General features: G+C 48.7%; 1 protein-coding gene across 1 annotated transcript; it reads left to right on the forward strand.

The window, feature by feature from the left end:
* The first annotated feature begins 12,714 nt into the window (after window positions 1–12,714).
* On the forward strand, window positions 12,715–19,192 carry LOC147108507 (RNA-binding protein 38-like). The gene is made up of 3 exons (XM_086004279.1): window positions 12,715–12,774; window positions 13,011–13,057; window positions 18,901–19,192. Exons 1-3 carry the CDS (start codon window positions 12,715–12,717, stop codon window positions 19,190–19,192), a joined length of 399 nt encoding a protein of 132 aa, XP_085860405.1.
* The last annotated feature ends 6,609 nt before the right edge of the window (window positions 19,193–25,801 follow it).

Genomic DNA, 25,801 nt, shown 5'->3' on the forward strand with positions numbered 1-25,801 from the left:
TTACGCAGAGACTGAACCTGTGAACTGTTCCCACCGAGATTATATCTGTAAATTGTTTTATATGACATTGACTCCACCGAGATTATATCTGTAATTTGTTTATAGGAAGTTGAAGATATGTATGTTTAACGGAGACTCTGTAAGTAATAAGCTAAAAAGGGAGGATTGTAGTGTATGTACCCGTCTACCTTTAAGGGAACTATTGAATGTAACCGTTCACCTTTAAGAGAACTACTTTAGGTGTGGCACTATTTGTTTGGCTTCTGTATACTGTAATACCGATAGTGACCACACCAGTATATAAGTGTTGTGGCAGGATTGCTGGGGCAGATTCGCCCGGACCTTCGAATAGTAAAGACCTGTTTGTTTGTTACTTCTGAAGTCTGTGTATTTATTAACTGCACAACCCACAGACTTTACACCGCCGGACTCAATTTTAAACAAGGGGTGAATGTGGTAAACCACTGTTATTGTTGTTCACCGTTGTTGTTGTTGTTGCACACTGTTGTATCTATGCATGCCTCAGCTGGCTCCGCCCCTGGCTCCACCCACATGCCCAGGTATAAAGGTGACTGCTCTGCAGCCCCCTGCCTTCTTGGAAACCAGTCAACCACGAGAGGCATGCTCTGTTCTTTGTTAATAAAAGCCTTTTAGTTACTCTCCTAACTCTCCGTCTTTTATGAGTAATTGATAGCGCATCAGTATTCAGGACAGTTTCGTAGAACAATACATTGTGGAACCAACCAGGGAACAGGCAATTTTAGATCTGGTAATGAGACAAGATTAATTAATGATCTCATAGTAAAGGATCCTGTGGGGAAGAGTGATCATAACATGGTAGAATTTCACATTCAGTTTGAGGGTAAGAAACTTGAGTCTGAAACTAATGTCTTAAACTTAAATAAAGGCATTTACAAGGGTATGAAGATAGAGTTGGCTAAAGTGGACTGGGAAAATAGATTAAAAGGTAAGATGGTAGATAAGCAGTGGCAGACTTTTAAGGAGATATTTCATAACTCTCAACAAAGATATATTCCAGTGAGAAAGAAAGACTCTACGAGAAGGATGAACCATCTAAGGAAGTTAAGGAGGGTATCAAATTAAAAGAAAAGGCATACAATGTTGCGAAGATTAGTGGTAGGCCAGAAGATTGGGAAATTTTTAGAAACTTGCAAAGGATGACTAAAAAAATAATAGAGGGAGAAAATAGATTGAGAGTAAACTAGCAAGAAATATAAAAACAGACAGAGCGTTTCTACGGTATATATAAAAAGGAAGAGAGTAGCTAAAGTAAACATTGGCCCCTTAGAGGATGAGACTGGGGAATTAATAATGGGAAACAAGGAAATGGCTGAGACTTTGAACAAATATTTTGTGTCTGTCTTCATGGTAGAAGACACAAAAATCATCCCAATAATAGTGGAAAATCGAGGGGCAAAAGGAAGGGAGGAACTTAAAACAATCATGATCACTAGAGAAAAAGTACAAGGAAACTAATGGGACTAAAGGCTGTCAAGTCCCCTGGCCCTGATGGCCTGCATCCTAGGGTCTGAAAAGAAATGGCTGCAGAGATAGTGGATGCATTGGTTGTAATCTTCCAAAATTCCCTAGATTCTGGAAATGTCCCAGCGGATTGGAAAACCGCAAATGTAACGCCCCTATTAAAGAAAGGAGGGAGACAGAAAGCAGGAAACTATAGGCCAGTTAGCCTAACATCTGTCATTGGGAAAATGCTGAAATCCATTATTAAGGAAGTAGTAGCAGGGCATTTAGAAAATCATAATACAATCAAGCAGAGTCAACATGGTTTTATGAAAGGGAAATCGTGTTTGACAAATTTATTAGAGTTCTTTGAGGATGTAACGAGCAGGGTGGATAAAGGGGAACCAGTAGATGTAGTGTATTTGGATTTCCAAAAGGCATTCAATAAGGTGCCTCATAAAAGATTACTGCACAAGATAAAAGCTTATGGGGGGGGGCGCGGGAAATTGAGTTGCTTTGCGTTTCCTGATAGGGCGCTAACGGGCCGCAAAGCAACTAGCGCCCGGGTGAGGCGCCGCCCATGCCTCCTGCGCAATTCAGCAGGAGGTTAGCGGCGGCGCTAGCCAGTAGTGCCCCGAGCCACTGCGCCGCCGGCGGTGACGCCATCGCTGTGCGCAGCACCCTGGCCACGATCTTCGGGAGCGCCCCCTGACTTACCGCCGGACACTATGTCCGATGGGGTCAGGAGGGCCTACCTGCGGCCGGGGAGGCGCAATTTAAAGGCGAGGTGCGGGGCAGCCATTTTTGTTGCTGGCTGCCTGCCAGCCCCTGCCTGCGTTCCCGTCCCCGGCCTCCTGAACGGCCTCCTCCGCGGAGTGCCGGCTGCGCTCCAAGAGCCCAGCACTTATCTTGAGTGCCGCGCTCTTTTGCCGGCACTCCCGATCCCCTGCGGCACGTAGCACTGCGATATTGACTCGCTTCCCTCTTGGGGCGCAACCACTCAATTTCCGGCGCGGGGCGCCCTGGCGAAGTTGCTACTCAATTTTTAGCCCATGGTGTTGGGGTAATATATTAGCATGGATAGAGGATTGGCTAACTAACAGAAAACAGAGAGTTGGGATAAATGGGTCATTTTCAAGTTGGCAAACTGTAACTAATAGGGTGCCACAGGGATCAGTGCTGGGGCCTCAACTATTTACAATCTATATTAATGACTTGGATGAAGGGACCGAGTGTACTGTAGCCAAATTTGCTGACGATACAAAGATAGGTGGGAAAGCAAGTTGTGAGGAGGACACAGAGACCGCAAAGGGATATAGATAGATTAAGTGAGTGGGCAAAAATTTGGCAGATGGAGTATAATGTGGGAAAATGTGAGGTTATCCACTTTGGTAGGAAGAATAGAAAAGCAAAATATTATTTAAATGGAGAGAGACTACAGAATGCTGCGGTACAGAAGGATCTGGGGGCCCTTGTACATGAAACACAAAGTTAGCATGCAGATACAGCAAGTAATTAGGAAGGCAAATGGAATGTTGGCCTTTATTTCAAGTGGGATGGAGTATAAAAGTAGGGAAGTCTTGCTACAACTGTACAGGGCGTTGGTGAGACCACACCTGGAGTACTGCGTACAGTTTTGGTCTCCTTATTTAAGGAGGGATATACTTGCATTGGAGGCAGTTCATAGAAGGTTCACTAGGTTGATTCCTGGGATGAAGGGGTTGTCTTTTGAGGAAAGGTTGCGCAGGTTGGGCCTATACTCATTGGAGTTTAGAAGAATGAGAGGTGATCTTATTGAAACATGTAAGATTCTAAGGGAGCTTGACAGGGTAGATGCTGAGAGGATGTTTCCCCTCATGGGGGAATCTAGAACTGGGGGCATTGTTTCAGAATAAGTGGTCGCCCCTTTAAGACAGAGATGAGGAGGAATTTCTTCTCTGAGGGCCGTGAATCTTTGGAATTCTCTACCCCAGAGAGCTGTGGAGGCGGAGTCATTGAATATATTCAAGGCGGAGATAGACAGATTTTTGAACTACAGGGGAGTCAAGGGTTATGGGAAACGGGCAGAAAAGTGGAGTTGAGGCCAAGATCAGATCAGCCATGATCTCATTGAATGGCGGAGCAGGCTCGAGGGGCCAAATGGCCTACTCCTGCTCCTACATCTTATGTCTGTGTGTCTCTCTTTGTGTGTGTGTGTTTCTCTGTGTGCCTCTCGCTCAATCTCTCTCTCTCACTGTGTGTGTCTCTCTCACTTTCTCTCCGTCCCTTTTCTCTGTGTGTGTCTGTCTCTTTTTGTTTGTGTGTCTCCCTCTCTGTATGTCTGTGTGTGCATGTCTCTCTCTCTCTCCCTTTTCTGTCTGTGTGTGTCTCTCTTTTTTGTGTCTGTCTCCTGTGTGTGGGTGTGTGTCTCACTCGCATTCTCTGTCTCTCTGTGTCTCTGTGTGTGTCACTCTCTCTCTGTCTCTGTCTCTCTCTGTCTCTGTGTGTGTCTCTCTCCTGTCTGTTTCTCTCTCTCTGTCTGTGACTGTCTGGCTCTCGCTCTCTCTTTGTTTCTCTCTCGCTCTCTCGTTCTCTGTCTGGCTCTCGCTCTCTGTTTCTCTCTCGCTCTCTCGTTCTCTGTCTGGCTCTCGCTCTCTGTTTCTCTCTCGCTCTCTCATTCTCTCTTTGTTTCTCTCTCGCTCTCTCATTCTCTCTTTGTTTCTCTCTCGCTCTCTCGTTCTCTGTCTGGCTCTCGCTCTCTGTTTCTCTCTCGCTCTCTCATTCTCTCTTTGTTTCTCTCTCGCTCTCTCATTCTCTCTTTGTTTCTCTCTCGCTCTCTCGTTCTCTGTCTGGCTCTCGCTCTCTGTTTCTCTCTCGCTCTCTCATTCTCTCTTTGTTTCTCTCTCGCTCTCTCATTCTCTCTTTGTTTCTCTCTCGCTCTCTCGTTCTCTGTCTGGCTCTCGCTCTCTGTTTCTCTCTCGCTCTCTCATTCTCTCTTTGTTTCTCTCTCGCTCTCTCATTCTCTCTTTGTTTCTCTCTCGCTCTCTCGTTCTCTGTCTGGCTCTCGCTCTCTGTTTCTCTCTCGCTCTCTCATTCTCTCTTTGTTTCTCTCTCGCTCTCTCATTCTCTCTTTGTTTCTCTCTCGCTCTCTCGTTCTCTGTCTGGCTCTCGCTCTCTGTTTCTCTCTCGCTCTCTCATTCTCTCTTTGTTTCTCTCTCGCTCTCTCATTCTCTCTTTGTTTCTCTCTCGCTCTCTCGTTCTCTGTCTGGCTCTCGCTCTCTGTTTCTCTCTCGCTCTCTCATTCTCTCTTTGTTTCTCTCTCGCTCTCTCTCTCTTTGTTTCTCTCTCTGTATTGACTCCAGGATGGAACATAAACAGCTGCTCTCTTAAATCTGCTTTAATCCCCCTGTCATGTCTAGTGGACAGATACCTTTTTTTCCTTGGAAAGTCTCTGTGGCGGAGCCAGCTCTTGGATTTACCGAGCCTTGTATGGCCATGTAGGCCGGCACACGTCAGAGCTCACAAAGCTGGCTGTGATATTGAACAGGGCCGGCGTGGTGGTGACTGCTTTGGAAAGGCTTCAACATGCTGCTGTAAATAGAAGCTGCTGTGGTGTGGGGCAGGTCTAACATTGACTGGGCCTTACCAAGGTCATCGTGTTTCTCCAAAAGAGAGCGAGGTGCTTTTCAGCTCGGCAGCTTGATGAGAAAGTGGGAGGGAAGGAGATGGCAGAAGTGAGTGAGCAGAGGAATCACCAAGGAAATGTCTGGTCAGGTGGACCTGACCTCAACACGCACAGCGACAGACAGATAAGGAAATGGCTCCAGGTGGCACTGCTTTCTTCAAACGGTACCAAAGACACTCATTGCAAAAGTAAAACTGTTATTTTCAAATTGAAGAACTTCAGTTTGATTTTTGCTCACAAACCCGATCATCTCTTATTTTTGATTCCAATTGGGGATGTGGGCGTCGCTGGCAAGGCCAGCATTTATTGCCCATCCCTAGTTGCCCCTTGAGAAGGTGGTGGTGAGCCGCCGCCTTGAACCGCTGCAGTCCGTGTGATGAAGGTACTCCCAAAGTGCTGTTAGGCAGGTAGTTCCAGGATTTTGACCCAGCGACGATGAAGGAGCGGAGATATATTTCCAAGTCTGGATGGTGTGTGACTTGGAGGGGAACTTGGAGGTGGTGGTGATGGTTTGGAGATGTTTTGATGAGCCCAGCAGGTGACACAGAATCTTCCCCCTCCCCATTCCCTCCTTCCCCAGGATAAATCTGTTGCTTCCACATGGGGTGTATCCTGGGAACAGTCACCTCACTCATTGGCTCAGGGTCTTTAGCTGCTCTCCACAACACTTTCCTCTCATACACAGCCTGCGGCAAAATATAACCCAGTGAAAAGTTATATAAGATAAAGGTAACCATGATGACATAACTCCACCCAAAGTTCTGATGTAAAAGTATAAAAGCTCTCAAACTGTTGGTACTGTTCGTGAAATGAAGTCAGTCTTGTTAATATGTGGAACTTGGTTAGTGTTTTCACCACTCTCCTGTAGGTGCTGACTCCTGGGGTATAGTTCCCCGGGCCCCACTCCCCTCTCCTGTAGGTGCTGACTCCTGGGGTACAGTCCCACGGACCCCACTCCCCTCTCCTGTAGGTGCTGACTCCTGGGGTACAGTTCCCCGGGCCCCACTCCCCTCTCCTGTAGGTGCTGACTCCTGGGGTACAGTTCCCCGGACCCCACTCCCCTCTCCTGTAGATGCTGACTCCTGGGGTACAGTTCCACGGACCCCACTCCCCTCTCCTGTAGATGCTGACTCCTGGGGTACAGTTCCCCGGGCCCCACTCCCCTCTCCTGTAGGTGCTGACTCCTGGGGTACAGTCCCACGGACCCCACTCCCCTCTCCTGTAGGTGCTGACTCCTGGGGTACAGTTCCAGGGGCCCCACTCCCCTCTCCTGTAGGTGTTGACTCCTGGGGTACAGTTCCAGGGGCCCCACTCCCCTCTCCTGTAGGTGCCGACTTCTGGGGTACAGTTCCATGGGCCCCACTCCCCTCTCCTGTAGATGCTGACTCCTGGGGTACAGTTCCACAGTCCCCACTCCCCTCTCCTGTAGGTGCTGACTCCTGGGGTACAGTTCCACGGACCCCACTCCCCTCTCCTGTAGGTGCTGCCTCCTGGGGTACAGTTCCCCGGGCCCCACTCCCCTCTCCTGTAGGTGCTGACTCCTGGGGAACAGTTCCCCGGGCCCCACTCCCCTCTCCTGTAGGTGCTGACTCCTGGGGTACAGTCCCACGGACCCCACTCCCCTCTCCTGTAGGTGCTGACTCCTGGGGTACAGTTCCACGGACCCCACTCCGCTCTCCTGTAGGTGCTGACTCCTGGGGTACAGTTCCAGGGGCCCCACTCCCCTCTCCTGTAGGTGCTGACTCCTGGGGTACAGTTCCAGGGGCCCCACTCCCCTCTCCTGTAGGTGCCGACTTCTGGGGTACAGTTCCATGGGCCCCACTCCCCTCTCCTGGGGTACAGTTCCACCGGCCCTACTCCCCTCTCCTGTAGGTGCTGTCTCCTGGGGTACAGTTCCACCGGCCCTACTCCCCTCTCCTCTAGGTGCTGTCTCCTGGGGTACAGTTCCACCGGCCCTACTCCCCTCTCCTGTAGGTGCTGTCTCCTGGGGTACAGTTCCACAGGCCCCACTCCCCTCTCATGTAGGTGCTGTCTCTTGGGGTACAGTTCCACAGGACCCACTACCCCTCTACTGTAGGTGCTGACTCCTGGTGTACAGTTCCATGGACCCCACTCCTCTCTCCTGTAGGTGCTGAGTCCTGCTGTATTCTGTTGCTCGGGTTTGTTTAGCTCTGTGATCCTATTGAACTACACGGGGCGGGGGTGGGGGCACAGAGCGGGAGTGCACTCTCCCATCAGTTGGGAGTCCCCAGGCTCCCTCGGTAATATCGCACTCCCAACATGGGTGATCTGAAGCCAGTTGTGGTGTGCCCAGCACTCCCTTTCTACGCCCCCCTCCCAACCACCCAGCATAGAGCAATGACTTGAACCTGGGGCATTGGAGCAATACCACACCCACAGTGCATTTACCTGTTAAACTTGCAGTCATGATTAATGGGTCAACTACTTTGTTTTGTGTCAGCTGTGGCTCAGTGGTGGTTCAAGTCCCACTCCAGAGACTTGAGCACAGAATCTAGGCTGACTAGGGAAGTCTTGCTTCAGTTATACAGGGTACTGGTGAGGCCACACCTGGAATACTGCGTACAGTTTTGGTTTCCATATTTAAGAAAAGATATACTTGCTCTCGAGGCAGTTCAGAGAAGGTTCACTTGGTTGATTCCAGAGATGAGGGGGTTGACTTATGAGGAAAGGTTTGAGTAGGCTGGGCCTCTACTCATTGGAGTTCAGAAGAATGAGAGGCGATCTTATCGAAACATATAAGATTGTGAGGGGGCTTGATCGGGTGAATGCGGGGAGGATGTTTCAACTGATGGGTGAGACTAGAACTAGGGGGCATAATCTTAGAATAAGGGGCTGCCGTTTCAAAACTGAGATGAGGAGAAACTTCTTCACTCAGAGGGTAGTAAATCTATGGAATTTGCTACCTCAGAGAGCTGTGGAAGCTGCGACATTAAATAAATTTAAAACGGAGATAGACAGTTTCCTAGCAGATAAGGGAATTAAGGATTATGGGGAGCGGGCAGGGATGTGGACGTGAGTCTAGGTTCGGATCAGCCATGATCCTATTGAATGGCGGAGCAGGCCCGAGGGGCCGTATGGCCTACTCCTGCTCCTACTTATGTTCTTATGACTCTCCAGTGCAGTGCTGAGGGAGTGCTGGACTGTCGGAGGTGCTGTCTTTCGGATGAGGCGTTAAACCGAGGCCCCGTCTGCTCTCACAGGTGGATGTAAAAGATCCCATGGCACTATTTCGAAGAGGAGCCAATATTTATCCCTCAATCAACATCAGTAAAACAGATTATCTGGTTATCGTCACATTGTTGTCTGTGGGAGCTTCCTGTGCACAAATTTGCTGCTGTTTCCCTAAATTACAATAGTGACTACACTTCAAAAGTACTTCATTGGTTGTAAAGTGCTTTGGGACATCCTGAGGTCATGAGTGGTGCTGCATAATTGCAAGCCTAATTTTCTTTCTGTCTCACTGTTGGAAGAAAGTATTAGTTTCTCTTATTACGATCCAAACTCACTGTCAGTACTCTTAAGATGGCTGTGTGAAAATTTCATACAATGTCGACTTGATTTATATAGCTATAACCAGCAGAACAACTGATAGTGACAGACCTGTACCCACAGTACTGTACCCATGTTATACAGTGACAGACCTGTACCCACAATACTGTACCCGTGTTATACAGTGACAGACCTGTACCCACCAGATACAGTCCTCGAGTGCACGTTGTGTCTGGAGTATACAGAGCTCTCTGAACAGGATGGTGAAATACTGGGGTGGGGGGGACAGGTCTGTCACTGTATAACACTGGGGTACAGTACTGGTAGGTACAAGTCTGTCACTGTATAACTGGGGTACAGTACTATGGGTAGAGGGCTGTCTCTGTATAACTGGGGTACAGTACTGTGGGTACAGGCCTGTCGCACTATAACTGGGGTACAGTACTATGGGTACAGGGTTGTCTCTGTCTAACTGGGTTACAGTACTGGTGGGTACAGGTCTGTCACTATAAAACTGGTGTACAGAACTGTTTGTTCAGGTCTGTCACTATAACTGGGCTACAGCACTGTGGGTACAGGTCTGTCGCTGTATAACTGGGTTACAGTACTAGTGGGTACAGGTCTGTCACTGTATAACTGGGCTACAGCACTGTGGGTACAGGTCTGTCACTGTATAACTGGGGTACAGTACTGTGGGTACAGATCTGTCACTGTATAACTGGGTTACAGTACTAGTGGGTACAGGTCTGTCACTGTATAACTGGTGTACAGAACTGTTTGTTCAGGTCTGTCGCTGTATAACTGGGCTACAGTACTGTGGGTACAGGTCTGTCACTGTATAACTGGGCTACAGTACTGTGGGTACAGATCTGTCACTGTATAACTGGTGTACAGAACTGTTTGTTCAGGTCTGTCACTATAACTGGGTTACAGTACTGTGGGTACAGGTCTGTCACTGTATAACTGGGCTACAGTACCGGTGGGTACAGGTCTGTCACTGTATAACTGGGCTACAGTACTGTGGGTACAGGTCTGTCGCTGTATAACTGGGCTACAGTACTGTGGGTACAGGTCTGTCGCTGTATAACTGGGCTACAGCACTGTGGGTACAGGTCTGTCGCTGTATAACTGGGCTACAGTACTGTGGGTACAGATCTGTCACTGTATAACTGGGTTACAGTACTAGTGGGTACAGGTCTGTCACTGTATAACTGGTGTACAGAACTGTTTGTTCAGGTCTGTCGCTGTATAACTGGGCTACAGTACTGTGGGTACAGGTCTGTCACTGTATAACTGGGCTACAGTACTGTGGGTACAGGTCTGTCACTGTATAACTGGGCTACAGTACTGTGGGTACAGGTCTGTCACTGTATAACTGGGCTACAGTACTGTGGGTACAGGTCTGTCGCTGTATAACTGGGCTACAGTACTGTGGGTACAGGTCTGTCGCTGTATAACTGGGCTACAGTACTGTGGGTACAGGTCTGTCCCTGTATAACTGGGCTACAGTACTGTGGGTACAGGTCTGTCACTGTATAACTGGGCTACAGTACTAGTGGGTACAGGTCTGTCGCTATATAACTGGGCTACAGTACTGTGGGCACAGGTCTGTCGCTGTATAACTGGGCTACAGTACTGTGGGTACAGGTCTGTCACTGTATAACTGGGCTACAGTACTGTGGGTACAGGTCTGTCGCTGTATAACTGGGCTACAGTACTGTGGGTACAGGTCTGTCACTGTATAACTGGGTTACAGTACTGTGGGTACAGGTCTGTCGCTGTATAACTGGGCTACAGTACTGTGGGTACAGGTCTGTCACTGTATAACTGGGGTACAGTACTGGTGGGTACAGATCTGTCACTGTATAACTGGGGTACAGTACTGGTGGGTACAGGTCTGTCACTGTATAACTGGTGTACAGAACTGTTTGTTCAGGTCTGTCACTGTATAACTGGGCTACAGTACTGTGGGTACAGGTCTGTCGCTATATAACTGGGCTACAGTACTGTGGGTACAGGTCTGTCACTGTATAACTGGGCTACAGTACTGTGGGTACAGATCTGTCACTGTATAACTGGGCTACAGTACTGTGGGTACAGGTCTGTCGCTATATAACTGGGCTACAGTACTGTGGGTACAGGTCTGTCACTGTATAACTGGGCTTCAGTACTGTGGGTACAGATCTGTCACTGTATAACTGGGCTACAGTACTGTGGGTACAGGTCTGTCACTGTATAACTGGGCTACAGTACTGTGGGTACAGGTCTGTCGCTGTATAACTGGGCTACAGCACTGTGGGTACAGGTCTGTCACTGTATAACTGGGCTACAGTACTGTGGGTACAGGTCTGTCACTGTATAACTGGGCTACAGTACTGTGGGTACAGGTCTGTCACTGTATAACTGGGCTACAGTACTGTGGGTACAGGTCTGTCACTGTATAACTGGGCTACAGCACTGTGGGTACAGGTCTGTCACTGTATAACTGGGCTACAGTACTGTGGGTACAGGTCTGTCACTGTATAACTGGTGTACAGTACTGTGGGTACAGGTCTGTCGCTATATAACTTGGCTACAGCACTGTGGGTACAGGTCTGTCACTGTATAACTGGGCTACAGCACTGTGGGTACAGGTCTGTCACTGTATAACTGGGCTACAGTACTGTGGGTACAGGTCTGTCGCTGTATAACTGGTGTACAGTACTGTGGGTACAGGTCTGTCGCTATATAACTTGGCTACAGCACTGTGGGTACAGGTCTGTCGCTGTATAACTGGGCTACAGCACTGTGGGTACAGGTCTGTCACTGTATAACTGGTGTACAGAACTGTTTGTTCAGGTCTGTCGCTATATAACTTGGCTACAGCACTGTGGGTACAGGTCTGTCGCTGTATAACTGGGCTACAGCACTGTGGGTACAGGTCTGTCACTGTATAACTGGTGTACAGAACTGTTTGTTCAGGTCTGTCGCTATATAACTGGGCTACAGTACTGTGGGTACAGGTCTGTCGCTGTATAACTGGGCTACAGTACTGTGGGTACAGGTCTGTCACTGTATAACTGGTGTACAGAACTGTTTGCTCAGGTCTGTCGCTGTATAACTGGGGTACAGTACTGGTGGGTACAGATCTGTCGCTATATAACTGGGCTACAGTACTGTGGGTACAGATCTGTCGCTATATAACTGGGTTACAGTACTGTGGGTACAGGTCTGTCGCTGTATAACTGGGCTACAGTACTGTGGGTACAGGTCTGTCGCTGTATAACTGGGTTACAGTACTGTGGGTACAGGTCTGTCGCTGTATAACTGGGCTACAGTACTGTGGGTACAGGTCTGTCACTGTATAACTGGGGTACAGTACTGTGGGTACAGGTCTGTCGCTATATAACTGGGCTACAGTACTGTGGGTACAGGTCTGTCACTGTATAACTGGGCTACAGTACTGTGGGTACAGGTCTGTCACTGTATAACTGGGCTACAGTACTGTGGGTACAGGTCTGTCACTGTATAACTGGGCTACAGCACTGTGGGTACAGGTCTGTCACTGTATAACTGGGCTACAGTCCTGTGGGTACAGGTCTGTCGCTATATAACTGGGCTACAGTACTGTGGGTACAGGTCTGTCACTGTATAACTGGGCTACAGTACTGTGGGTACAGGTCTGTCGCTCTAATTGTTGTGATCTGGAACTCACTGCCTGAAAGGTGGTGGAAGCAGATTCAATAGTAAGTTTCAAAAGGGAATTGGATAAATAGTTGAAGGGGTAACACTTGCAGGGCTGTGGGGAAAGAGCTGGGAGTGGGACTTATTGGTGAGCTCTTTCACACAGCCGGCCTCCTCCTGTGTTGTTAAGATTCTCTAACATTCTGAGCAGCCTTTGCTCGGTGGTAGAATTCCCGCCTCCTGAGTCGGAAGGTTAAAGTTTCGAGTCGCACTCCCAGAGAGACCTTGGGAGTGGAGCAGGGAGTTTTGGTCTCTGAATACCGCCTTTGCATCCAATGGGAGTTAGTCCGATGGGAGTGGAGTGATGGCTTCCACCCCTTCCCCTCCCCCACACAATGGCATCTGGCTGGTTCTCCTGGTACGGCATTGAGAGTCAGGCTAACGATCCGGCCAATGTAAAACTGGAACTTGTTACGGAAACCACCCAGAGCATGACCTAGATGTGAGTTCTTGTGCTGTTACATGATGATAAAAGGAGAGATGGGAGGCTTAACCATTGAGCAGTATAGAATTTCTGAATGTCACACCTCAACAAAATGGCCGTGTTGCATCATTTAATTCTCACGATGCTGCTTTTAGCCCCTCTCCGCTGTTTCGAGAGGGGTGAGGTGTCTGCTGGATTTTTTTTTAGGAGGCGCACAATGAGGTGTTTGGCTCTGAGGAGAAGCTGGTCGAAGGGTACGTGAGGGTTGCAAGACTGGATGCAGCAAGTAGGCAGAGATGAGACATGGTGAAGGATTAGTGATTGGGGGCCCAACTCCACGTCCTTTGTCCTTTAGGGAAGGAAATCTGCCGTCCTTACCCGGTCTGGCCTATATGTGACTCACAGCCATGTGGTTGACTCTTAACTGCCCTCTGAAATGACCTAGCATCCCACTCAGTTGCAACAAACTGCTACGAGAAACAATAATAAGAATAAAACCGGACGGACCACCTGGCATTGATCTGGGCACCGGCTTCGAACATGACAACGGCACACCCAGCCCAGTCACCCCTGCAATGTCCTCCTCACTAACATCTGGGGACTTGTGCCAAAATTGGGAGAGCTGTCCCACAGACTAGTCAAGCAACAGCCTGACATAGTCATACTCACAGAATCATACCTTTCAGCCAATGTCCCAGACTCCTCCATTACCATCCCTGGGTATGTCTTGTCCCACCGGCAGGACAGACCCACCAGAGGTGGTGGCACAGTGGTATACAGTCGGAAGGGAGTGGTCCTGCAAGTCCTCAACATTGACTCCGGACCCCATGAAGCCTCATGGCTTCAGGTCAAGCACGGGCAAGGGAACCTCCTGCTGATTACCACCTACCGCCCTCCCTCAGCTGATGAATCAGTACTCCTCCGTGTTGAACACCACTTGGAAGAAGCACTGAGAGTACCAAGGACACAGAATGTACTCTGGGTGGGTAACTTCAATGTCCATCACCAAGAGTGGCTCGGTAGCACCACTACTGACTGAGCTGGCCGAGTCCTGAAGGACATAACTGCCAGTCTGTGCCTGCGACAGGTGGTGAGAGAACGAACACGAGGGAAAAACCTACTTGACCTTGCCCTCACCGATCTACCTGTCGCAGATGCATCTGTCCATGACAGTATTGGTAGCAGTGACCACTGCACAGTCATTGTGGAGACAAAGTCCCGTCTTCACACTGAGAACACTCTCCGTCGTGTTGTGTGGCACTACCACCATGCTAAATGGGATCGATTCAGAACAGATTTAGCAACTCAAAACTGGGCATCCATAAGGCGCTGTGGGCCATCAGCAGCAGCAGAATTGTATTCCACCATAATCTGTAACCTCATGGCCTGGCATATCCCTCACTCTGCCATTACCATCAAGCCAGGGGACCAACCCTGGTTCAATAAGGAGTGTAGAAGAGCATGCCAGGAGCAGCACCAGGTGTACCTAAAAATGAGGTACTAACCTGGGGAAGCTGCACCACAGGACTACATGCATGCTAAAAAGCAGAAGCAGCATGCTATAGACAGAGCTAAGCGATCCCACAATCAACGGATCAGATCAAAGCTCTGCAGTCCTGCCACATCCAGTCGTGAATGGTGGTGGACCATTAAACAACTAACGGGAGGAGGAGGCTCCATGAATATCCCCATCCTCAACGATGGTGGAGCCCAGCACATGAGTGCAAAAGACAAGGCTGAAGCATTTGCAACCATCTTCAGCCAGAAGTGCAGAGTGGATGATCCAAATTGGCCTCCTCATGAGGTCCCCACCACCACAGAAGCCAGTCTTCAACCAATTAGATTCGCTCCACATGATATCAAGAAAAGGCTGAGCACACTGGATACAGCAAAGGCTGTGGGCCCCGTCAACATCCCGGCTATCGTGCTGAAGACTTGTGCTCCAGAACTAGCCGCGCCACTAGCTAAGATGTTCCAGTACAGTTATAACACTGGCATCTATCCGACAATGTGGAAAACTGCCTGTCCACAAAAAGCAGGACAAATCCAATCTGGCCAATTACTGCCCCGTCAGTCTACACTCAATCATCAGCAAAGTGATGGAAGGTATCATTGACAGTGCTATCAAGTGGCATTTACTCACCAATAACCTGCTCACTGATGCCCAGTTTGGGTTCTGCCAGGACCACTCCGCTCCAGACCTCATTACAGCTTTGGTCCAAACATGGACAAAAAAGCTGAGTTCCAGAGGTGAGGTGAGAGTGACTGCCCTTGACAAGGCAGCATTTGACCGAGTGTGTCATCAAGGAGCCCTAGTAAAACTGAAGTCAATGGGAATCTGGGGGGGGGGGGGAACTCTCCACTGGCTTGAGTCATGCCTAGCACAAAGGAATATGGTTGTAGTGGTTGGAGGTCAATTATCACAGCCCCAGGACATCGCTGCAGGAGTTCTTCTGGGCAGTGTCCTAGGCCCAACTATCTTCAGTTGCTTCATCAATGACCTACCCTCCATCATAAGGTCAGAAGTGGGGATGTTCACTGATGATTGCACAGTGTTCAGCACCATTTGCAACTCCTCAGATAATGAAGCAGTCCATGCCCGCATGCAGCAAGACCTGGACGACTATCAGGCTTGGGCTGATAAGTGGCAGGTTACATTCGCGCCACAGAAGTGCCAGGCAATGATTATCTCTAACAAGCGAGAGTCTAACCACCTCCCCTTGACTTTCAATGGCATTACCATTACCGAATCCCCCACCATCAATATCCTGGGGGTCACCATTGACCAGAAACTTAACTGGACCAGCCACAAATACTGTGGCAACAAGAGCAGGTCAGAGATTGGGTATTCTGCGGCGAGTGTCTCCCCGCCTGTTTCCTCAAAGCCTTTCTACCATCTACAAGACACAAGTCAGGAGTGTGATGGAATACTCTCCACTTGCCTGGATGAGTGCAGCTCCAACAACACTCAAGAAGCTCGACATCATCCAAGACAAAGCAGCCTGCTTGATTGGCACCCCATCCACCACCTTGAACATTCACTCCCTCCACCACTGGTGCACCGTGGCTGCAGTGTGTACCATCTACAAGATGCACTGCAGCAACTCGCCAAGGCTTCTTCAGCAGCACCTCCCAAACCTGCGACCTCTACCCCCTAGAAAGACAAGGGCAGCAGGCGCATGGGAACACCACTACCTCCAAGTTCCCCTCCAAGTCACACACCATCCTAACTTGGAAGTATATTGCCATTCCTTCATCATCACTGGGTCAAAATCCTGGAACTCCCTTCCTAACAGCACTGTGGGAGTGCCTTCACCACACGGACTGCAGCGGTTCAAGAATGCATTGGTTTTGATGTTCCAAAATTCCCTAGATTCTAGAATGGTTCCAGTGGATTGGAAGGTTGCAAATGTAACACCGCTATTCACGAAAGGAGGAAGAGTAAAAACAGGGAACTACAGGCCAGTTAGTCTGACATCAGTCGTCGGGAAAATGCTGGAATCCATTGTTAAGGAAGTGGTAATGGGGCACTTAGAAAATCATAACATGATTAGGCAGAGTCAGCATGGTTTTATGAAAGGGAAATCGTGTTTGACAAAAACAGAGTTTTTTGAGGATGTAACTAGCAGGGTAGATAAAGGGGAACCAGTGGATGTAGTATATTTGGATTTCCAAAAGGCATTCGATAAGGTGCCACATAAAAGATTATTACACAAGATTAGGGCTCATGGGGTTGGGGGGGGTAATATAATAGCATGGATAGAGGATTGGTTAATGGACAGAAAACAGAGAGTAGGGATAAACGGCACTTTATCAGGTTGGCAGACTGTAACTAGTGGGGTACCGCAAGATTCAGTGTTGGGACCTCAGCTATTTACAATCTATATTAATGACCTCGATGAAGGGACCGAGTGTAATGTTTCCAAGTTTGCTGATGATACAAAGATAGGTGGGACAGTAAGCTGTGAGGAGAACACGAAGAATCTGCAAAGGGATATAGACAGACTAAGTGAGTGGGCAGTAAGATGGCAGATGGAGTATAATGTAGGGAAATGTGAGGTTATTCACTTTGATAGGAAGAAAAACAGAACATTTTTTAAATGGTGAGAAACTTTCAAATGTTGGTGTTCAGAGAGATTTGGGTGTCCTTGTGCAAGAAACGCACCTTGCATCCATGCCATCCCACAGTGCATTGCGATTGCCACCTCCCGTTGTTGCTGTTGTTCCATATGACGGGAAAAGCTTATAATGGGATGTTTAGTTTGGCTCTTCGTTCGATGGTCTCCTGAGATGCCGAGTGGAGAAATGAGGTGCCTCCCGCAACAGATCTCAATGGGCAGGTTGATATGATGTGCTCCATGGTCTGGGGCTCATGGCCACGGTCGCACTTCGAGTCGTCCCTCATCCTCCACTTGTGGATCAGGTGACTGCATCGTCCAGGCCCTGTAGGGATTCAGTTGAGTGCTGTCCACCATCTTTGAGAGAGGTCGAAGCCAGGGACCTCTGCTGTTGGGTCAGTGTTGAGGTGTTGGTTCTTTATGTTGCATGCGTCCCACCAATCCGTCCATCCAGATTCCAGATAGCGGGTCGATATCCGCTGCGTGACTAACCTCCCGATTTAGTGATTGGTTATGGTGTATGGAACAACGTGGGGGCGGAGGGGAACCTGCTCACCTGACCGTCTCGACCATTACTGTGTTGCCACGCTCCTACCCACACATAGGTGGAGCCCACACTTTTTTATAATTAGTCGCAGAAAGAGCGAATTAAATTCTATGCGAGTTAAATTAAGGTCACCTCGAGAGTATAAAGACCAGGGAGGAGAGTTTCAAAAACGAGGAAGTTGAGTGCAAAAAAGAAAGTTTGGGGACGGGTGGTGTGGTTTTCACCAAAACGCAATGGGGGGCGCTAACAGGGCACAAACAACTTTCCGACTGGGCGCGGCACCGCTAACGACTCCCGCCATATTCGGCGGGGGTTTAACGGCGGCGCTACGCCGTTGCGTCCCGATCTCCTGCACCCAGAGATCGTGACATCATCTCCGGGCGCATTGCCCCGTTAGTGCCCCGGACCCTAAATTGGGTATCGCCCCCTGAAGCTGTGCCAGGCGATGACAGAGACAGCCGGCCGCTACCGGGGCGGAAATTAAAGGGGAGGTGGCCGGCTGCTGTGGGGAAAAAAGTGCCATTTTTGTTGTGGTCACGGTTTGTTGGCGGATTTGGTTCTGCGATCACTCTGCTTGAGTGCCGCTCCCCGCTGGCCCAGGTAGGTGGCTTCTTCTTTGGCAGAGTATGCAGCTTGGGCCCTTCCCTTTAATTGAGGGAAGAGCCCCTCTTGCGCGTCCCAGTGCGTAGCGCTGCTGAGCCATGCGCCCCGCTCCCACCCCAGGAAGGAAGTGCAGTGCTTGATTTAGCGCTCCACTTCCTTCTGGGGGCGGTAACCTGAATTTAGTGAGTGGGGCGGGACTTCTGCGCCTGGCGCAAAATGTCCCACCTCCCAGATGTTACCGCCCCCAAACGGGTCGATACGCAATTTCTCCTCTTACCTATACCTAGGTGTCAGCCATGGCTCTTGTATCACTCTCCTCTGAATCAGGAGGTCGAGGGTTCGCGGCCCACTCCCAGAGACTTGAGCATAAAATTTAGGCTGACACTCCAGTGCAGTACTGAGGGGGTGCTGCACTGTCAGAGGTGCCGTCTTTCTGATGAGCCGTTAAACCGAGGCCCCGTCTGCCCCCTCAGGTGGACGTAAAAGATCGCACAGCACTATTTCAAAGCAAAGCGTAGTATTCTCTGTGTCCTGGCCGACATTTATCCCTCAATCATCATCACTTAAATAAAACGGATTATCTGGTCATTATCACATTGCTGTTTGTGGGAGCTTGCTGTGCACAAATTGGCTGCCGCGTTTCCTACATTACAACAGTGAGTACACTTCAAAAGTATTTCATGGACTGTAAAGCGCTTTGTGACGTCTGAGGTTGTGAAAGGTGCTATAGAAATGCAAGTCTTTCTATTATTCCTTTTTCTTTCCTTCCATCTGTTCTTCCATTGCCTTGTATATAAGTTTTATAACTTTGTACCCTTCTGTTTTGCAGGCTCACCGCCCAGTACCTTTACCCACAGGCCATTGTACAGCCTGGAGTCGTCCTCCCAACCCAGCTGCAGTCGATGACCTCTCCTTTCATTGACTATACCGCTTCTGCCGCCTATGCACAGTACGCCGCCTACGATCAGTACCCGTACGCCGCCTCGCCCGCTGCGAGTTATCTTGGATTCGGCTACTCTGCTCTCCAGCAGCCAGTGGCGGGTGGGAGTCCTGCTGCCGCTGCCACCACAGCTTTCGTTCAGTATCCCCCGCAACCACTGCAACCTGACCGCATGCAGTAAAGGAAACGGAGGGAGGGAAGGAGGATACAAAACAAAGGACCTCGCACTATCCACTCGGGACTGTGATTCTAAGGTGGAAAGACACGCAAGCGATTAATAGGATATTGCTGTCAGATCTCTTCGAACGGGTGAATATGGAGAGCTGTTTGAAGTATTAACAAGGGCAGACGGGAACGCCGGGGGCCTGGGCTCCTCGAAGACGGGTCATCCCTTTCAGCTTATCCGCTGGAAAGAAGTGCCTCCTAACTGAAACCGAACATTAATCATGAGCCAGGAAAGCAGATGTCTGTCTTTGTCTCTCTCTCCCTCTCTGTCTTTGTCTCTCTCTCCCTCTCTGTCTTTGTCTCTGTCTTTGTCTCTCTCTGTCTTTGTCTCTCTCTGTCTTTGTCTCTCTGTCTCTCTTTCTCTCTTTTTCTCTCTCTCTCTCTCTCTCTCTCTGTCTTTGTCTCTCTCATTCAGTCTTTGTCTCTGTGTCTTTCTCTCTCTGTTTCTGTGTCTTTCTCTGTTTTCTCTCTCGCTCTGTCTTTCTCTGTCTGTCTTTCTTTCTCTCTCTGACTCTCTTTCTCTGTCTGTGTCCCTGTATGACTCTCTTTCTGTCTCTGTTCCTGTGTGACACACTCTCTCTTTTTCTGTGTGTCCCTGTGTCACTCTCTCTCTCCCTCTCTCTCTTTGTCTGTGTCCCTGTGTCACTCTCTCTCTCCCTCTTTCTCTTTCTGTCTGTGTGACTCTCTCTTTCTGACTGTGTCCCTGTGTCACTCTCTCTCTCTCCCTCTTTCTGTCTGTGTCCCTGTGTGACTCTCTCTCTCCCTCTCTCTCTTTCTGTCTGTGTCCCTGTGTGACTCTCTCTCTCCCTCTCTCTCTTTCTGTCTGTGTCCCTGTGTCACTCTCTCTCTCCCTCTTTCTCTTTCTGTCTGTGTCCCTGTGTGACTCTCTCTCTCCCTCTCTTTCTGTCTGTGTCCCTGTGTGACTCTCTCTCTCCCTCTCTCTCTTTCTGTCTGTGTCCCTGTGTCACTCTCTCTCTCCCTCTTTCTCTTTCTGTCTGTGTCCCTGTGTGACTCTCTCTCTCCCTCTCTTTCTGTCTGTGTCCCTGTGTCACTCTCTCTCTCCCTCTTTCTCTTTCTGTCTGTGTCCCTCTCTCTCTCTTTCAGTCTGTGTCCCTGTGTGACTCTCTCTCTCCCTCTCTTTCTGTCTGTGTCCCTGTGTGACTCTCTCTCTCCCTCTCTCTCTTTCTGTCTGTGTCCCTGTGTCACTCTCTCTCTCTCCCTCTTTCTCTTTCTGTCTGTGTCCCTGTGTCACTCTCTCTCTCCCTCTTTCTCTTTCTGTCTGTGTCCCTCTCTCTTTCAGTCTGTGTCCCTGTGTGACTCTCTCTCCCTCTTTTTGTCTGTGTCCCTGTGTGACTCTCAATGTCCGCCCCGCTCCTTCCCCCAATTACATAATGTATTCTCCCCCCTCATCCCCACCTCTTAGAATGAAGAGTAGCAGATTGTTTATTGTAAGGTACGAACTGCAGCAGACACGATGCAGGGAGATAAAAGAACACACACAAAACGCTATTTTTGTTGTATAAAAACTTTTATTATTTATCAATGCCTTACAGAGAAAAAAATTGTGACTACTTTTTAATATTTATTGCGATGAGCTGTGAATCGCAACTGGGGAAAGAGAAAAAAAAAGGTTAGTTGTTCAGCTACCAGTGTATAAATTATTGTAATAGATTATAAATTAATAGGTTGCTAATTAATTTCAATATGCAAAAAAAAACTTTGGAAGGGAAGCAATATTTCTGTAGTCAGAACACTGTTCTATTTTCTTAATTTTGTAATTAATCTTAAGATCATCTCAACTTGGGTATATATTTTTAAAAAAAAAGCTTTTATATAAGCTTCTGTATATGAACAGGACAGTAATTTTTACCGATTTAATGATGCAGTATTCATCTCGCGTTCTATTCGATTCCCTGTAATGTACTGGAACATCCTATTTGTAAAAAGGCCTGCTATGTTGAGAGGCAAACTGACTACTCGTCTGATAGATTTGGATACCAAACATTTTATACCCAGCTGAAATGAATGAGAAGTTTTAAGTTATAAATGCAACTTTTTTAATAATTTTTAAAAAAAAAAAAGTTTAAAAAGAAAAGCAAAAGTGTTTTAGGCTCAAAGCTACAATGATATATAATGGCATTCCTATCGGACTGTAGCTGGCACTGGGAAAAATGTTTTCAATATTCTATTAAAGGAGTATACATGTCAACTGAAAGCTGGCCGTTCTCTTGCTCGTTCCGTGCTCGCACTGAGGTGGTTTGTCTCTAATTGGGAGGTTGAACAGTACACTGAGGTACCACTGCCTGCCGTTGTGATGCTGGAGGGAGGGCTGCAGGTTAGATGTGTTCCCTCCCCTCTCAGCGGTGCCAATCTAGACAACACTGCTGGGGGTGTGGGGAAGGGCAAATGAGAAGCCGCCCTGGTACCTGCTGCGAGGAGAGTGGATGGATTATCGGTGGTAGAGTCTGCCCAGCTCAACCTTGCTCCAGTGACTTAGGGGAGGTCCAGGTAGAGATTGGCTGCTCATTGCTGCAGCTTGCGGGTCCTTGTGTGGCAATGAAACTGTGCTTTTAGTTAAACTCCCAATCCCACTTCAAAGCATGTCTTGCAATGATCGTTGTTGCATTCACACTTGTCTTCAACCTCTTGGCAGCTCCAAATCCTGGGGAGCTAGCCAGCGAGCCCAGTCTCGCAGCTGTGCAGAAAGCGTGTGTGCACTAAGGGACTGTGAATGCTGGACTGTTTGGGGGAGTTCTTGGTGCAGTGATGCCACTGGCAGATTACAAAGGCACAACTGGGAACTACACCCAAGGTTGTTGTATCTACATGTTCTAAATCACAACTGCTTCAGACAGGCCACAGTGAATAGAAACCATTTGATTGATCAATGGTCAAAAGAATTCCTTCCAAATGGGTATCTATAAACTCTTTAAGATACCCAACATCTTCCCCTTTCTATGTTCTTGCTAGATGCTCATTGGGAACCAATTGTGTGGTCCAGGCTTCCTTTCAGGGGTTTATATAGTGCTGCATGCCAACAGAGTAATGATTCCCTCAGATGTAGTCACAGGAGGAAATGTCCTTCAAGAAGCTTTCAGTGGCTGCATGCTGAACAAGGTTGAAAGGCAGCCTCATCCATCCCAGGATTAATGTCTTCCAGAAGCCATTCTTACCCTTCAAAGTTCTGTGTCCACTACGTGATCCTACCCAAAAGCAGGACAGGCTCCTAAATCTCATCCTAATAATGAACATAAGAGTTTTCTAAGAACAGGAAGAGATTATTTATATCTAATGTCAAGAGTCAGCTGTGGCTCAGTGGGTAGCACTGTCACCTCTGAGTCAGAAGGCTGTGGGTTCAAGACCCACTCCAGAGACTTGAGCACATAATCTACTCTGATGCTCCAGTGCAGTGCTGAGGGAGTGCTGCACTGTCAGAGGTGCCGTCTTTCGGATGAGATGTTAAACCGAGGCCCCGTCTGCTCTCTCAGGTGGACACAAAAGATCCCATGGCCACTATTTCGAAGAAGAGCAAGGAGTTGTCCCCGGTATCCTGGTCAATACTTATCATTCAACCAAATTCACTAAAAAAGATTATCTGGTAATTATCACATTGCTGTTTGCGGGAACTTGCTGTGCACAAATTGGCTGCCGCGTTTCCTACATTACAACAGTGATTCCACTTCAAAAGTACTTCATTGGCTGTAAAATTTCAGGCAGGTGGCCTTTTTCCACCTGCTCAAAAGAACAGGTTAAAGTGGGAGCTGGCGGGACCCGGGGAACATGGGCAGGTTAGTCACCCGCCCGTTTTCCGCTAGGCAAATGGATTTAAAATCGCCCCCAGGGTTTGTGATATTGCCAGGAGCAAGCAGTATGACCAAACTTCACTTTCTGTTACCCCTCTCCCCCGCCTCCCAAACCGGGTTCTCTCTGAAATCTCTAAAGCCATCGCACTTCATTTATTTTTTTATTGACATTCTGATTTTTTGGGGGGATTCTCCTGATCGGGCGCTGATGGAAGGTCACGTGAACGGAGTTGCCGCCAAAGTTACGCCAACCTATCGGGAGGACCTCTTTCCCGTGCCCTCCGCCCCCCCCGAACCCAAGGAAATTCCTAGCATTTACCTCAGCTTGTCCTGGGGGGGCACGGGGTATATCTGAAGTCCTCGTCAATGTTTTTGTTTGGAAATGAAGAGTGCTGGGCTCTGTCGAGACATTGGGCTGGATTTTGTCAATGGGGAGCTTTTGGAGGCGGGACTCCCACTTGTTGGGTTTTAGTCCCGCCTCCATCAACTTGTGGCCAACCCCCACGGTATTTTCCCTTGATTGACCTTGTTAAGCCCGCCCAGCAGGCTTAGCAGGCCAATTAAGGGAAAGCCAGTTAGAGGTGACGTCAGCGAGTGCCGTTTCATCTGTCAAGAGCTTTTGACAGATGAAATGTCATCGTTTGATGGCTCTGTGAAGCTGTCAAACACTGACAATCTGTCTTCTAAGTTGTGTCTTTACTCAAGACTCAATTAGAAAGCCTTCCTGGCCAGAAAGCAGAAGGCTGCAGCTTTTCACAGTTCAGCGGCCATTCTGCTTTCTGTGCCAGTGAGCTGAGGGACTCCCGAGACCTGAAGGGAGGAAGTCTGCAGGAAGAAGTAAAGGTAAGTAAAACTTATTAAAACACTTTACACATACCTCACACACTTGCCTCTGCACACATGCACCCATTACTCACCTGCATACCGGACATCTCGGCCCCTCTGACCCCCGCAGATTGACGGCCTGCCTCGCTGACTCTGGCAAAGTTAGGAGCTGTCGGGAAGCCCACACTTCAGGGCTCAAAATAGGGATTGGCCAAAAAACTGCCTGTTAACAGGCAGTTAATTGGCATTAATCCCCTTCCTGCCTCGAGGAGGCGGGACCCGGCACGGGTCGGCTAACTGCCTCCTGGCAAGATGGCATGGAGTCGGGTTGGGCACCCGCCCCCAAATTCTGCCATTTTCCCGGCAGTCCTGCCTCCAAACCCGCCTCCCCAGGGCTGGCAAAATCCAGCCCATTGTGTGCTATTTCAGATGCTGCTTGGCTTCAGTACTTTGTACTTCATTGGGTTTACAGCAGATGAGCCAGGGACCCACTTTCTCCTCTGGACCCAGTTTCTTTATTTTAAAAACCATCAAGTCGAGTGATATCGATGCTGGGGAATATTAAGTTTTCCCGGTGTCCGTGCTAAGTAAGCACTCCCAGGTCAGGTACAGCACAGCCGGAGGCAACGTAAATCAGCCTCGACTCTGCCCAACAATGAACAGAACTTTCAACTTCAACGGGGGTGTGAAGCTGACTGTGTCAGATAGGCCGCCCGTTACACACTCCGCCTGATTTTCTTTCCCACAGTGGGAAAGCCAGTCAGGGCGGGGTGTCCTAACGGGCGGCCAATCCCACACTGCCGTTACAGTTGAAAGTTCTGCCCAGTATGCCTCAACCCCCACCTTCAAAAAAGCACCTCTTTCTGCACCAATGTGACACGTTTTTTTTTGCCATTTTCAAACTTGTGGCCTTCATTCACGCTAATTACAAATTCACGCAGTTTTGTGCTGTAGCCCATTCCCTCTAGGAACGGGCTCGAAACTGTGCAAGCTCACTTCACAAAGGTCTCTTCTAGTAAGCACAGGGAGGAGACTTTGGCAGCATCTTTCTGGGCTGTATTTGAACCCAGTCTCCACAGAGTTGAAACCCACTGCCATCTAGTTCCTAGACTTGTTTTTTGTTGAGTTGAAGATTGTTCCACCTTGTTCCAACTCCTCACTGTGGGATTAGGTTTGCATTTCCTGTTATCCTGCTCCATCAATGTCGCCGACCTTGCCCAAGTGTCAGTCTTCACGTGTGAGTCTCGAGGGAAGGGACAGGAGGCTGTTTATTTTCCTCTCTGCCCAATCATAGGAACGGGAGTAGGCCATTCAGCTTCTCGAGCCTATTCCACCATTCAGTGGCTGATTTGCATCAACTCCATTTACCCGCCTTTGCTCCATATCCCTTGATACCCTTACCCAACAAAAAGCTATCGATCTCAGCCTTGAAAGCTCCAGTTGATCCCTGGCATCCACAGGCTTTTGGGAAAGGGAATTCCAGTTTTCTACTACCCATTGTGTGAAAAAGTGTTTCCTGATTTCACTCCTTAATGTCTAGCTCTAATTTTAAGATTATGCCCCCTTGTTCTGGATTCCCCCACCAGAGGAAATAGTTTCTCTGTTTTAACCCTATCGAATCCTTTTAACAATTTAAATACCTCGATCAGATCACCCCTCAATCTTAATACAAGCCAAGTTTATGCAACCTGTCCTCATAATTTAACGCTCTGAGCCCTGGTAACATTCTGGAGAATCTGACACCGAGTGCGTAGGCAAACGCGGCAGCAACATCCCATAAACAGCAATGTGGTGAAATGATTATGTTGTTGGTGATGGGCTGAATGTTGGCCAGGATATCAGGAGAATTTGCCGTTCATTGAGTAATAGAGTTGTGAACACCTGCCCGAGCCACAGAAACAGGCAGACAAGGACTCGGGTTTTAATATCCCATCTGA

The sequence above is a fragment of the Somniosus microcephalus genome, chromosome 13 (assembly GCF_052327205.1).
Source record: "Somniosus microcephalus isolate GS21.2 chromosome 13, FLI_Smic_1.0, whole genome shotgun sequence".
Lineage (NCBI taxonomy): Eukaryota > Metazoa > Chordata > Chondrichthyes > Squaliformes > Somniosidae > Somniosus > Somniosus microcephalus.